The sequence below is a fragment of the Triplophysa dalaica genome, chromosome 16, assembly GCF_015846415.1.
Source record: "Triplophysa dalaica isolate WHDGS20190420 chromosome 16, ASM1584641v1, whole genome shotgun sequence".
Taxonomy (NCBI): Eukaryota; Metazoa; Chordata; class Actinopteri; order Cypriniformes; family Nemacheilidae; genus Triplophysa; species Triplophysa dalaica.
The window spans coordinates 1,710,793-1,726,324 of NC_079557.1; the positions used below are offsets into that span (position 1 = coordinate 1,710,793).

General features: G+C 39.6%; 1 protein-coding gene across 1 annotated transcript; it reads right to left on the minus strand.

Annotated features, from left to right (window-relative positions):
• Positions 1-9,870: 9,870 nt before the first annotated feature.
• hrh2a (histamine receptor H2a) lies at positions 9,871-13,184 on the minus strand. The gene is made up of 3 exons (XM_056769917.1): positions 11,637-13,184; positions 10,865-10,965; positions 9,871-10,788 (listed from the first exon to the last, which is right to left on the minus strand). Exons 1-2 carry the CDS (start codon positions 12,731-12,733, stop codon positions 10,956-10,958), a joined length of 1,107 nt encoding a protein of 368 aa, XP_056625895.1. The 5' UTR covers positions 12,734-13,184; the 3' UTR covers positions 9,871-10,788; positions 10,865-10,955.
• Positions 13,185-15,532: the final 2,348 nt, after the last annotated feature.

Here is a 15,532-nt window from a genome sequence, read left to right on the forward strand (position 1 = left end):
CTTTTGTCATCTCATTCATCATTTAAGATCATGGTGCATGTATGTTCTTCAGAGACTGCAGGTTAAGCTTGTAGAAAAGTTTACTTGATTGCACAACAATTAGAGATTATGTTCTCTTGGACAGTTTCTTGGATCAACAACACAAAATTGCTTAAACTATGCCGATTTTGCACTAGAGAAAAAGTACCGTGGTAATGTTGGAAGTAAGGAGGGCGGTTTCAGCAGAATTTCCCTGTACCGAGTCCTCGGGCTGTGTAAATCTTTATAAGAATTCGATATATTCATCTCTCGCCGTTTCTCCGAAATGAACGTTTCCAAATGTGGATTTATTTCCAGCATTCAGATTTGTATTAGGGTGAAATTATGATGCATGGATCAGACAGCTGATTGAAACACTGGAGGGCTTTTTAAAATGTATTAATATGTCTGCGCACAGCTGTTGAGCCTCAGATGACTGATGTTTTTGATAGATTTGGGATTGTAAGAATATAAACTGAAGATTCTGGGATCACATGACACTCGCTGGAACCTGAAAAGGTTTTTATTTCTTGCCTTTAGTAACTTTCGTAAGTGTCTGAATCAGATTGTTTTGGGGTTATTGCTCATGAATTAAATTTGGCTGGGAAACTCAAATGTGTGTCGTGGACACGTTAATGATGAAACAGAAAAGAGTTTTGTATCTATGACATTAGGATAACAGGTTTGAGGGAATTGGTCATTTTTACTTCATAGTGGACCTTACCTTGATTTCTATCTATTTTCTTGCTTCTGTCAGAGATGAGAATCATTTATGAGGTCTGTCTTGAGTTAAATGTGTGTGACACATGGACAGATTCTGCACGCTTAAAAATATAGGTGCTTATAAGGTTCTTCACAGTGATGCTAGAAGAACCACAAGGTTTCACAAAGAACAATCTCTTTCTTACCTTTTTATAAATTAAAGAACCTTTTCTGGCACCAAAATCGTGGTTCTTTATTGTACCATTTAGACAGAAAGGGTTCTTGGATGGCATCGCCTTTATTTTAAAGATTGCATGTCAGTGATTTCTCAGTTTTAAGGGGGATGTTTCGGGGTACCTGTTGTCCTGGAGTCAGGTGATCTGAAGTCATTTCATCTGGAGGTATGAACTGTTTCTCTGCGTTTCATCAGAAATGATCATTTCCATCACCAGAGGAAAGGTTTAGTGGTTGTTACCAGCCGAACATCAGGAACTGAGCATCTAATGAAAGAAAACTGTTAGTTTGATGTAACACGAGACGTTTTAAAGACAATAATTCACTTCACGTTGCTTTCAGACACCTCGAGGGCTTTGCACTGAACTGAGAAATGGGACAGAGCGAACAGAGACGGACGGAGATGAAATGAGAGGATGTGCAGCTCGCTGGTGTGATGGTTGAGCGCTCGGCTGGTTCGACCAGAAAGAAACCGCACTGCTGAGTAAAGAGAACGGCAGAGAAGACGAGAGAACGTGAATGCATGTACTGGCAATCTGCATGAGTAATGAAGATCATCAGAGGAGAAATGTTTAGAGAGCAGAACCTCTGTGATGGAAACACTGGAGGAGCCGTGAAGTGCGGAAGATGAAAGACAACACAGACATGACGACATATACAGTACAATAGAATATAACATCATTGTTTTAAAAACAAGTTCAGCAGTTGAACCATTTCGAGAAAGAAATGCATTTAAAACAAAATCCTCTCTGCTTTTGCTTGCTGTCTCTGTAGATGCAGTTTTCTTCAATAGAAAGTACAAAATGCTGGATTGTTTTTAATCCATGTGCCAAGCCATGTGTTGAAAACAAGACTTAAGAGGCCAAAGTGTGACCGTTAGCATCACATAATGACTCATGCTAAATGTCTCTGACATGACATCTTGACATGTGACTCTTCCTAACTATTCACCACTTCCATAAAAGCAAACTACAATATACCGTGTTGGGTCAAAAAGGCACAAACTCAACTGTTTTAACCCATTTGTAATCCCGGACTCTAAATTAACAAACTTTTCATTGATCTATAGATCTTTAGGATAGGAAACAATTAGAAGATTTGGAATCTAGGGGTGCAAGAAAATCCAAATATTGAGAAAATGGCCTTTAAAGTTGTACATCGTTGGCGCTGCTAAAAATCAACAGATTTGTTTTAACACTCACTATTGGCTTACCGCTGTTATGACGTTGAGGAGATTCAATGTACCCGAGAGCTAACATTCTGAGCTTTACATGGGTACCAAACTTGAGTGGGTTTTTCAAGTTTGTGTCTCTGTCCATTTTGCGTGCTGCAGTTACGCACAGAAAATAAAGTTTTGATATATGAAATGCACAAAGTATCTTTATGGAACATGATCTTTACTTAATGATTTTTGGCATAAAAGAAAAATGGATAATTTCGACTTTTGCTGCAAATATACCCATGACTGGTTTTGTGCTCCACTCAAACACCCAGTTCAGTTATTATTTGCCGCTTTTTGACCAAATCATGGGTTAAAAAAACAGCTTTTAAAGTGAATATAGAAATGTGTGAAAAACAAAATGATCATTAATAGGTTTAAAATTTGACAAATGTTATCATGGTTTTCAGTTGAATAGTTAAAATACAATACAATCATGTAATACGTTCATCAGCACAAATCACTGTTTGATAATAGAAAAGGAAATATCACTGCATCTTTGTGCTTTTTTGATTTATCTTATTTATTTCTTTGAATTCTGTTCTTTGCAACATATCAAATCAAACAAATATTATTTGTTTAATTTAAGCCAACAAAAAGTTCCTAAATGATCAATAATAACAATGAAAGGTTTTGTTAAAAGACGTTAGTTAGCAGTTAGCTGTTTACAGAACTCAAGTTCATTTACAGCTGGTTTCATTTAAGTTTAAGATACAAGAGGCATGTTTTGAAGTGGCTTGTGTTAGTAGTTTGGTTTGGGAGTGACACATGGCTGCCATAACTGTTCTCTCTTTAAAAGACCCTGAGTTTCTGTGCAGGGGTGAAACGCAGTTTTGGGTGAGTTACCCTGAAGAAGTAAATAATTACTAGTTACTAATTACATATTCAATAGTGTAATAAGATTACTGTACAAATGAATCTCTTCAAAGCGTATTGAATAACTTAATACTAATTACTTTCGATATCCTACATCAACCTTGATTACTTAAGTGATTCAAGCAGACATGACACAGCCTAATTAATTAATTCAAGTAAATAATAAATAACTACATCAATTATTCATATTAACTGACCAAAGTATACAAATGTTAGAAGGATACATTAAAAGATACATTTTAAAGTTAGACTTATAATTTTTACGTCATTTCCACTAGAAGTAACTGTAAAACAGTAACTAATTACTCAGTAAGTAGTAACACCCAACACTGATAACTAGTTACTAAGTTATTAATTGAATTACTTTCCATTGAAAAGTTAAGTAAGGGACTACACTTATTTGTTCTGTAATTTAATTACAATTACTTCTGATGTAATTGAAATAAAAATGGTTTTATATATTAAACAGTGGAAATGACACCAAAATTATAAATCTGACTTTAAAATGTATGCATAATGTATCCTTTTTACATTTGTATACTTTGGTCAGTTAAGAAGAAGAATTTATGTAGTTATTTATTATTTATTTGAATGACTTAAATAAGCCGTTTCATATCTATCCTTGTATCACTACAGAGAGGTTCTTCGGACGTTACCGAAGGGCATCCTGAAGTGTTAAGAGTGTAGGAGTATTCTTCAGTACACAGCACTCTTAATCGCATGCGTGTGTGCCCTTACATGTGTGTGATTGTTATATACAGTGTGTTGTACCTCTGTGTGCGTGGAGCGTAGGTCACTTAATGAAAGCCGATTATCCGGTGTGTGTCACTGTTGGCAGTTAACCTCCTCACCCCTCCTGTGGGCTGACTGCAGGCAGTCGGGAGGGAGGGAGGGAGGGAGGGAGGGGTTGACGCCGGCAGCTGCCACCAGCCTCGCTGCGCCCGGCCCTGGCAGCGTTCCTACTCGAGCCCCCTGCTTCCCACGGCCTGCTGGGCTTCGGACCTGAAGCTGTCTGCCCCCGACACCAGCCAAGCAGTCAAGCAGCACATCCCACCTGCCCTGCCTCAGGCCACATACACAAGCACACGCCAGGTCTCTCTTTGTCATGTGTGGGTTTTATTAAAAAGCATCATAATGGGACATTTAAAGAGAGAGCGAAAACAATTAAGCAATAATTCACCATAAAATGTAAATTCTGACATTCACTCGACCCATGTCCTTCATGGACCATGAAAAAAAATTTGCATTTGTTTAGCAAGACTGGATGTAGATGGAGACCGGCGGCTGATAAACAAAAACTCCACTTTACGGGTATGCATTTGGATATCTTAACTTGCTTAACTTCTTATTTGTGTTCCACAGAGGAGAGAAACGCAGATGTGTGACTTACACAACATAAAGGTGAGTAAATTATGACATACTGTATGAACTATAACCAGTTCTCAAAAACTAGGATTTCATTCCAGATTTATTCCTCAAAGACAGAGACAAGCAGACTGAACGACAATAAGACAGACAGAGAAAGAGAGAGCACATGCACGGGAGGCGTGACTTTGATGATTAGATGTTGAAAATGTAATTATTGAATATTTTCCCTGTTGCACACACACACACACACACACACACATTCCTCAGCTTTTTAAGATGACGGCGTGCTGGTTTCCATGTGGCATTCTTACGTGTGTGTGAATGAGGGTCATTTATCTTGCTCAAGCTGTTCTTGTATAAAGCCCTCCAGCTCGGCCCACACAACTCAATTTGACCATCTCACAAAACATTATTAACTACGAAACTCCCTCTCTCGCTCGCTCGCTCGCAAGCTCTCTTCAGCAGGAGAGGGGGAGCTGCTGCCATCTTTTGCTTTGCGTTTGGATGGGTGTGTGTGTTTGGATGGGTGTTGGTTTGTCTTTGAGGCTGTTTACCCCTGATGGGGGGTGACCCTGACCGGCCCCTCCTGCTGAACACCCACCTGTCACAAACAGACACAGACCTTGTATGCTTGTACGCTATATACAGTATGTCTTCAATATTTCCTAGACACGGACATTTTCATAAAATAATGAAATTTTTCAATACTCAACCTTAACTCTTCTACACACACGGACACACGGACACACACACATGAACACACACACAAACATACACACAAAAACATATCAGGATCATAGAATTTTTTTTGATTTTAAAAACCTATTCTTTTGTACGATTTTTACGCTTTTTGGGGGAGCTAAATTTTGGTTTACGAGTCCCCATGAGTTGGTATGTTTTAAGGTTTAGGTCCCCACCGTCATATAAATACAAGTCCACACACACACGCACACACACCTGTTGACAGTTTTTTATTTAAACACAAAACATGATTTGCTGGATTTATTAGCATTTCAGATAGTGAGAAGCACTTCAAATGCTCTCAAATGTTTGTATCTCTCTTGTCCTCTCTCTCTCTCTTCCTGAGTATACAGCAATACCAAAATGAGAGTCTCTGAGACGTCTAGAAAAGCTATTAGAAGTTATTTAGGAGACAAAGTTTGGGTAGCTGACAGATCGAGCAGTAAATAATAGCCTACATTAAATATCACAATAATGCAAAAAAATACATTTGAATACTTTTTTCGGGACCAAAAGAAAAGAAAAAAATGCCATTTTGTTTTTCTTGTTATAAATATAATTTGAAGACTCTTTTTTGGATTAGTTTAAAACAAGAGAACAAAGAACAATTGCCAGTGAAATGAAAACGCGAAACAATATTTCAGATTTTTGACATTATTTTTTGAACATGTATGTTGTTTTAAGAATGCTTGTTTTTTTACAAGATAAAAGTGCTGATTACACTCTTAAGACTGGAATATACTACAAGACTATTAAAATCTGAACAGATTTGTTAAAAACTAGACATCATATACTGCAGACTTTTTGAACGTTTACAACACAATACATGATAAATTCTGCAGACTGGTGTAGTCTTTCTGCAACAACTCCAGACTGAAAATCTGGGCAAAAATCTTGTAGTGCATTCCAGCCATTAGACAACACATTTTGAGTTCAGTTAAGCAACAACACACAAAACCGAAGTCATCACCTTGCCCGCTGAACACATCTCTGTGTTATTTCTGAGACAACACATTCTGTGTTACTTTAAACACAACCTGTGTTTTCCCTTAAATTTTTCATTCAAAACCAACAACTTTTTTGTTAAATAGCACAACACAAACAATGTGTTAATAATAACACTTCCTTTTTCATTTGCATCAGTGCAATACATCATCTTTAAAATGCAATTTTTTATTATACGAATAATATTGAATATTTGCATTTAAAAAATAAAAAGGTGCTTCTTCACAGTGATGCCATAAGAACCATTGCTGCTCAGCTTTTTACAATCTAAAGAACCCTTTTCAACTACAAAGTCTTTGTTGAACCATTCAGCCAAATTGGTTCTGTAAAGTTGTTTAATGAGTTTTAATAATTGTGATTAGTTCACATCCCAACCGAGTGTACTGTGTGAGCAAGTTACAGTGATTTTCATCTTGCTGCGTGTATAGTATAGTATGTGTACAGTTTGTGTGTTGTTGTGCGGGTATGTGTGTTATGTTTATTGTCAAAGACAGTATCCAGTACAGGACACTGGTGTTTTCCGCCCCCTTCCTCTAGTGATAATTGATTCATGGAGAGTTGTGTTGATTGGTGAGAGGCCCCCTGGGGGCGGGGACAGACTGCAGCTGCCCTCTCTCTCTCTCTCTCTCTCTCTCTCACTTTGACTATCTCATTCTTTTTTCCTTCCGGTCTCTCTGTCTTTCTCACTTGCTTATAGTGTTTATAAAAGCAAGCATTGCAGTTGGTCATATACATCCATGCGGTTCGTTGGTTAAAGGTGATCTTGCATTTGTGAGGAGAGATGGACCAGAAAGCAACTACTCCGAAGACCCTATTCCCTAAAACACCCGAAAAACATTCTTGCTGTCGGCCTGTGTCTCTTTCTCACATATAAACACAAACAGAAGCACAGACAGACTCAAATCAAACAGATGCAAACACAGACACACACACACGCTCAAGTGGAAAGCGGATGCTGGCACAGACACACACTCAGAGCAGATTGCTGATGGTGAGGGGGTGTGATGTGTGACTGCAAGTGTCTTCATCAGTTTTTGTTTGTGTATTTTTATTTGTTCATTTTATACAGTGAACCACATAGAACACGTTAAGACCCCCATAACTACATCATAAGATTACAGTGCGTTTAGATGCACAAAACAAACTGATATTTATCAAAAATCAGCGTATAAAGGAACCTGTTTACACACAGTAATAAACCGGCTACGCAGAAAATCGCTTTTACATGACGTCATCGTTGATAGTCTATTTAGTAATTAAAGATGCTGAGGGGAAAACGGTCAGAAGCTGTATTTTATATTTATTTTATTGTCAGCAGAACCAGTATATACAACAATAGTTCTTCATTTTAACGTTTCTATATCAACTGCGTGATTCGAGAGCGCATTGTTATGCGTTATGTTACCATTACTTCCGTTTGGGACTTTTACTATTGCGCTGTCGGATATGCGCACATAAACAAACCTGAGCGAAACCCGGTAAAGGCGTTTACATGCTGCGCGAAATCGAAGTAAATTAAAGGGCAGAAAAACGACCTATGCCGAGCGGGTTTTCCTTACGCTGTTTGGGTTTTTCCCGATAAAATAAAACTCGTTTTACGCGTTTACATGAGCCTACTTGTTATCAGTTTATTAAGCATAATCGGAGTAAGACTGCATGTAAACGCAATCATTTCAAGATGTCTTTCTATTCCTAACGGGTGAATGTTCCAGTACTGAGTTAGATTCATTTACAGCATATCGTCCACAGGATTGAAACCATTTTAGGAAACTATAACATAACACTTTCAGATGTTTTTCTTGTAAATGTGAGAGACAGGTGAAACTGTTCCCGGATCAGGCGGAAGTGAAGATGAGATGTGAAAGGCAGCTGTGTGCTGACGTATCCCTGGACTAATCTGGACTAATCGCAGATTAATTGCCATCGCCTTTAACACACTGCTCATTAAGTGCACTAATTAGTAGTGATGAAATTAACATTAGTGCTCTAACGACTGCAGGTGCGAGAGACGGCGTCAGGAAGAAAACTGCAGGGGGATATGATTTTACTTCATGATGGGGGAATAGAGAGACCCCAGAAGTTTGGGCTGTCTCTTTATGCACCAGCAGCAGTAATTGGCGTTTTAAGTGACCACACACACACACACACACGCACAAATATGCACGCACGCACACACACGCATGTGTGGTGATAGATCATTTTTAATCGCTGTGAAATGCATTAAAATAATAAAGCGCATTGGGAACGGGCAAGGTGATGAATAGCCTCCTGCCTTCTTTATTGCATTAGCTACACTAACAGAGATATTGCGACCAGCATGCACCCAGACACATGCGCCACTTTCCCAATAACAAAAGTCGCATATTAAATTCCACCACACTAACCAGTGTGGGATAAAGGACCAGCGAGAGAGAGAGAGAGTTTTGTTTTTCTCGTTTGAATGTCTGTAAGGACTGTGATAATCTAGGAAAATACTGTGAGCAGATCACACAATATCTCACACAAAGCATTGCTGGAAATTGTGCTCGTGGATTAATTTACTTAATTATTTGTCTTTATTATCGTGGTTAAGATGCGATTCTCTCACATTTATATGCAAATCTAATGGCAGAACAGATGCTGTGATATTTTAAAGTCTGTCAGATGTGTGTCTCATATAAAATGTTTTTTTTATTAAATGCTCTATCAATTAGTCATATTTTACGCTAATAATTATTGCAACGAGGAATTGTTTGTTAAAGGTATGTTGTTATTTTTTTCTAAATTGGTTCATTAGAGTTAATTGCCGAATAACTACTTTGTTTAACAGGAGACTTTGTCTTAACCACTAAATCTGCCAAATGTTTGTGGCATTAAATCAAGAAATTGAGAGTTTTTTTTGAAGCAGTTAAAGCAGAACTGTTATTTTCTTTCTTTAAAATATTCAAAATGTATTCGATTGTTTTACGTTCTCTGTGTTTTTTGCACTGTAGATTATTCTGGTGTTTATTTCTGGACCAAGGCTTTTCCTCTTTATTCGGTCTGCAATAGAGGTGTCCCTCATTTCTGTAAATCAGGCTTCATGCTGCTGACCTGTCAATCATCTTCACTGGCCTGAATGTGACCAATCAGTGTCTCAGGAGTCTTTCCTGGTCTGAAATATTTTTGCTCTAATTCTTCATTTTACGATTCTCTTCCCTCCCCCTCTCTCTATTTTCTAATCTCCTTTATTACCATTATTATTTTCATATTTTATACTATTAAATTCATCACCACCTTCCAGTATTTTCTGTTCATGCCTTCCCGTAATTCCCCTCCTCGTGCTCCTTCCTTTATCTCCTGAGGTCAGAAATCTACTGAATTACTGTGGGTGCGTACGCTTGCTTTTGGCCCATTTATTTCTTGATATTTTGATGACAAACCAGGATGATGGATAACTCATTGAAAGCCTATGAAATGTGTGTGTGTGTGTGCGCTGTGTGTATGCAGGTACTGCTGGTTGATAACAGTGTTAAACAGGCAGTGATGAATGTTTTTAATGAATAGTTGGTCAGACGACTGAATGAGAAGAGAAAAAGAAATATTGTGAAGTTAGACGTCAATATCTGATGTCAAATAACACCACAGATATACTGAGAAACAAACAATAGATAATAAACTATTTTTGAGAAGAACTCAAATGCTTGGCCAAAGAAAACAGCGAATAGCACATACTCTTTGTTCTTTTATTTAGCAGTGAATTAGTTTCGTTTTTAAGTTTCTTTTGTAAAGCCTACACATGTTTGACTGGGGGTCTCAGGCTACCAGCCCATCATGTGATTCCTCATATGGCTTTGAGCTTTAATAGTCTATTCCAACCTGCAAATCAATGTTCACTTTCTAATATTTAGTTAATGTGGATGTTAAATAAAGGAATGTCTAATGTATATTCCACATCAAAGGCCTTAAACATGTATCCAGTTGATGTCACGAAACAATTGTTCTAGTTGATGACAACAAACCATAAAAGTTTGGTTGTGTTCGCCAAGTTGTATGCCATCTGTATAACTCTCTCGATAATTATATATATTTATATAGAGACATATTTGATAAAACAAACTTTTATTTGTTGCAGCTGTTCGATGGGCCCCGATGGAAAACCCCAACTGGCTAGTGGTCCCCTGTAATTTGAGTTTGAGACCCCTGCTGGAATCAGAATGCATAATATCTAAATTTGTAAATCCACGGTGGGGGAACCCAAAATGTAATAGCAAGAAATGAATTCTGCAGTCCTCAGGTGCTCCTGTGTGTCCTTGCTTTAAAATCTGAGGTAATTGGACAGTTTCACATTATGTGCGTGTTACACACAGTGACCACCAGAGGGCGCCAAAATACGTTTTAAGGGCTCGTGCATCCATCTGCACTTTTCTGCCTGCAGTTACACAGTTTTCTGTCAAATCTGAAAATAAGAACTGTGCAACATCTTTCTTATTGGTCTGCTCACTTGAATTCAGAGTTCTGTTTTCGTTTTCCAGAAGCTTTTCCAGTTCAGAGGAACACACAGAAACTGGCCACTGAATCCTGGACTGAGGTTTTGAAGCGTCCTGGATGCAGAATGTCTGTGTATGTTGTTCACGAAAAGGCTACATTTAGGCTATCTCCTTTACCTGCAATGAGAGAGATCTTTTTTGTGTAATCTGTATTTGAGATCTGATCTGTCAGATTAGCATCTGATTTTCTTACCTGTAGGCTATGCCCATTGATCTTTTTGCAATGAATGTTCACCTATAGAAGCATTTTTGAGGTAGCCGTGATGATAAGCTTAATGTAGATGTTATGGTCCACTGAGAGAGAGACAGAGTGAGAAAGAGAGAGAGAGAGAGAGAGAGAGAGAGAGAGAGAGAGAGCGAGAGAAATACGTGTTAGATGAGAGAATCATTTTCAGAGCACCTTCAGAATTTTATATTTACATTTAGTCATTTGAAGTAAACAATGCATTCAGGTGCATTTAAACCAATGGAAAACTGAAAAATATATATTTTAAACCTTTTAAGGACATTTAAAAGCATTTGAAATGTAATAATAATCCAATTTATGTCTTGTGAAGCCAAACAATAACTTGATATTGAGACTGTAATAATTAATAAATATTAAAATTTATAAATGATATCTTGATATGTTTTTTGTCTCTACCAAATCACTTTAATATTTAAAATAGAACAAATTAACATTCTTTGTAAACTTCTTTATTGTCACTTGTTATCGCACCTTTAACTGAAGGTGATGTGCAGTTCAAGTCACTAACTATATAAAAAAGGTTTGCGATCCTTTCATTGTGCTTTTTCTGGCCTTTTTGTAAAATTAAAACACATTGTTGTTTCGTATTATACAAACGGTCTTTAAATTTTTTCCTTTGTTGTTACACAGGAAGAAAGAAAGAAGTGCAGATTATTCCGAAACATCATAAAGGTGAGTAAACTACAGGTTTCTGTGACGATTGTTGTATTTCTTGTACCTTTTATTGCCGTTGGCTACGATGGTGACCGTAGAGGTGCTCGTGCTGTTGTTAACCGTCTGTCCGTCGTCGATCTCCTGCAGCAGCACGCAGGTTCTAGGTAGAAGCCCCACCCTGTTCGAAGAAGGGGCGTGTCTACTCCTCAGCCCCTCCTCCATAGTTGTCACAATAGTTTTGGTTCCGATTTTACAGCTTCGTCCTCCACACAGCAGCTTGCCGTAGGCCGACCTGAAGTCTCTGTTGAGTGTGGCGTACAGCACGGGGTTTATGGCCGAGTTTGCGTATCCTAACCAAAGCACCACCGACTGCGCCGTCCGTGGCGGGTTCTCCTCTTTCCGTATGCCCATGATGGTAAAAAATGTAAAATACGGGAACCAGCACACGACAAAAGCACCGAGCACTACCGCCAGGGTCACGGTGGCTTTGTGCTCGCGCAGGGCTAGCATCGTCACGCCCGTTTTCGGCCCGCGTCGGGTCGAGATGATCCGCTTCGCCTGGGCCCTCGCAATGCGAAACACTCTGTAGTAACTCCAGCACATGGCCACTAGGGGGAGATAAAACGTTGCGAAGGCGTCGACCACCGCGTAGGTCGGGTTGAGCTCGAAACGGCAGTCTCGTGCAGGGTCGCCATCTCGTATATTTTGCACGCTCAAGTCCCTCGTGTTCCAGCCCAGGTGAATGGGCACAAAGGACACGCCCACGGAAACTAACCAGATGGCCGCTAAAATGGCAGCGACGCGCCACGGGAGAACCAGCATTGGGTAGCGTAGAGGGGAGGTGACCGCGAAGTAGCGGTCCAGGCTGATGGCGAAGAGATTGAGGATGGAGGCGGTGCACAGCATGACGTCCAGAGAGACATAAATGTTGCAGAAGTGTGGGCCCAGCGGCCAGTCACCCGTCACCTGGTAGAGGGTGGAGAACGGGAGCACCAGTGCACCCAGAAGAAAGTCTGTGACCGCGAGCGACACGATGAAGCAGTTTGTGACGTTACGCAAACGTCTGGTCACATACACGGCCAGACAAACCAAGATGTTTCCACAGATGGTGAGGAGAATCAGAACAGAGAGAGTCACGGCTAGTGCCACCTGTGATGTCATCCTGTGGACTTGCGCACAGACAAAATGAAGTGTGTGTCTGTCTGACCACGAGTGTGTGTGTTTATGTATGTGTTTGTGTGTCCCCAGGGGTGTTTTTGTCAATTTGTGTGTGTGTGTGTGTGTTCGTGAGTGTGTGTCCACAGGTGTTTGAGTGTGTGTATCCAAAGGTGTGTTTGTGAGTGTGTGTCCACAGATGTGTTTGTGTGTCTCCACAGGTATGTGTATCCACAGGTGTGTTTGTGAGTGTATATGTTTGTCTCTACAGATGTGTTTGTGTTTACAGGTGTGGGTTTTTGAGTGTGAGTGTATACACAGGTGTGTTCGCGACTGTGTGTGTCCACTGGTGTGTTTGTGAGTGTATGTCTGTGTCCCTACAGATGTGTGTTTGTGTCTGTCCGCAGGTGTGCGTTTGTGAGTATGTATTTGTCCCTACAGATGAGTGTTCGTTTGTGTTCACAAGTGTGTGTTTGTGAGTGTATGTATGGACCCAACAGATGAGTGTTCGTGTGTGTGTGTGTGTGTGTCCACAGGTGTGTGCATCCAGTGGTGTGTTTGTGAGTGTATGTCTATGTCCCTACAGATGGTTGTTTATGTGTGTGTGTGTCCACAGGTGTGTGTGTGTGTGAGTGAGTGTCCATACAGATGTGTGTTCGTGTGTGTGTGTGTGTCCACAGGTGTGCGTTTGTGTGTGTGTGTCCCTACAGATGTGTGTTCATTTGTGTGGGTTTGTGAGTGTATGGGTGTGTCCCTACAGATGTGTGTTCATTTGTGTGTGTCCACAAGTGTGTTTGTAAGTGTGTATCCACAGGTGTGTTTGTGAGTGTATGTGTGTGTCCATACAGATGTGTGTTCGTTTGTGTGTCTCCACAGATGTGTGTTTGTAAGTGTGTATCCACAGGTGTGTTGGTGAGTGTGTGTCCATACAGATGTTGTGTCCACAGGCGTGGGTGTGTATGTGGATTTGGTTACTCCAGGATTATGGGTTCGATCCCCAGGGAGAGCACATACTGATAAAGTGTGTCCTTCAGTACTTTACAAACAAGCGTCCGGCACCCAGTATCCGCCGCGAGTCTCTCTCCTCTGTTCATCCATCTGTCTCTTCATAAGCTCTCTTCTATCAGTCTGTGTGTGTGTGGTCAGCTGCAGACCTCAGTTAGACAGAAGTGTGTCGCCCTCTACAGGTCATATTGTGATGATGCATGTTTTCTGCCCGTTCCTCCTGTCTGAAAGGAACAGATAGATTTAAATCACATGTTTATCAGTCAGTATTTTTGCATTTCCAGTGCTAGAGAAACGAAACACAGCCTAAAAAACATATGTTAAATATATAAATAAGTATTGTCCAATAAATAGGTACATGTAATCAATGTGGCTTTGAAATCCTACTGTTATAACATCCATGCACCAATAGTCACATACATTTCAATTTCATGCACAGGCTTTTAACTTCTGTCAAATTGTGTCACACAAGCAACCAACAGATTCCCAATACAGCAAACTTCTCCAGTAGAAAGTTCCTTTTCCAATAAGTAGATCCTCTCCTAAAACTTGTATCAATGAGATTAAACGTAAAGCAAATCATTTTTTCTGCCCGAGTCTCATCTGTGTGTCCGATATTTCTCCTTGAAATAAGAGCCAGAAATCTCACAATCTCAACAATGTCTCAAACTGAGCTCAGATCTGTCAAGTCTGCAATCAAAAGTTGGCGATCCATTTTACCCAAATCTAGATTATTTAAACTCTACAATCTACATTCATTTTACACCCGTTTCAACAATTAAACTCATTTGTTTCAGTTTTTATTTCTTGGACACAAAAACATCTGAATCTAAGTTGCTCAGATGAGATACAACGGAGATGTCCGTCAAGTCTCCTGAGCTCTGAAAGAGCAACATCTGAGCAATAAAAAGGTTATTTGTAGTCAAGCTTTGAGTAAATAGTTTGTACAAATCTCTTTTAAAGTGCGTGTCTGTGTGTGCATAAGTCCAATTGTGTGATGGAAAAGAAAGAAAATTCTGTGTGTGTTGCGTAATTGTGATTGTTTGCTCTCTGAGTTTTAATGGAAGTTAATATTGTTAAAGACAAATAATTGCAGAGTAAGCGAGCGCTCTGGCAGACACCCACACAGCACATTATGATGAAAGAGAAAACAAAGGGCGAACACTCGTGTCAGTCTTGTAACACACACAACACATTACGATCAAAGGCCCAGCAGTGATAATGTCGTATCTACACACATTAGCTTTGTTCGGTGTTCAAAGAAAACACACACTTTTCCTTTCAGACTAAGATAAGACTTTACAAGTAGTTGTTGTCTGCGCATTCTTGGACAGCCATTAATATTCTGTATGAGCCAATGTATCACAAACACACACACATAGACTTGGCTGTTGTCCCTTTGCAGAAAGCTCAGTCCATATGTGGGCAAACACTCTCTCTCGTCCCGTCTCCTGCATCCTAACATTTCTCATGCCACATTACAGCACAGATATTAATATCTTCTCCCGATGAAGCGTTTAGACAGACGGACCATTTTGTTTGCATTTATTAATTAATTAATTATTAATTAAACTCTTGTATTTAGTGTTTGTCTTTCATTGCTCAGAAGGTTACAACAGAGGTCTCAGTTGAGTTTCATTCCCTGAAAGACGATCGACAGAGCTTTCGAAAAAAGCCATAAATAGTGAACAGAATGATGTCTTGAATCTTGCAGCAATAACTGTGAAAGAAGAACCTGAGCCATATCTAGAGCAGAATATTAAACTCTTTTACACCTCGGGGGATTTGATGGAGTTCTCA

What these genes read in the sequence shown, in the direction of transcription:
- hrh2a (XM_056769917.1), bottom strand. Translation starts at nt 12,733, where the DNA reads ATGACATCACAGGTGGCACTAGCCGTGACTCTCTCTGTTCTGATTCTC.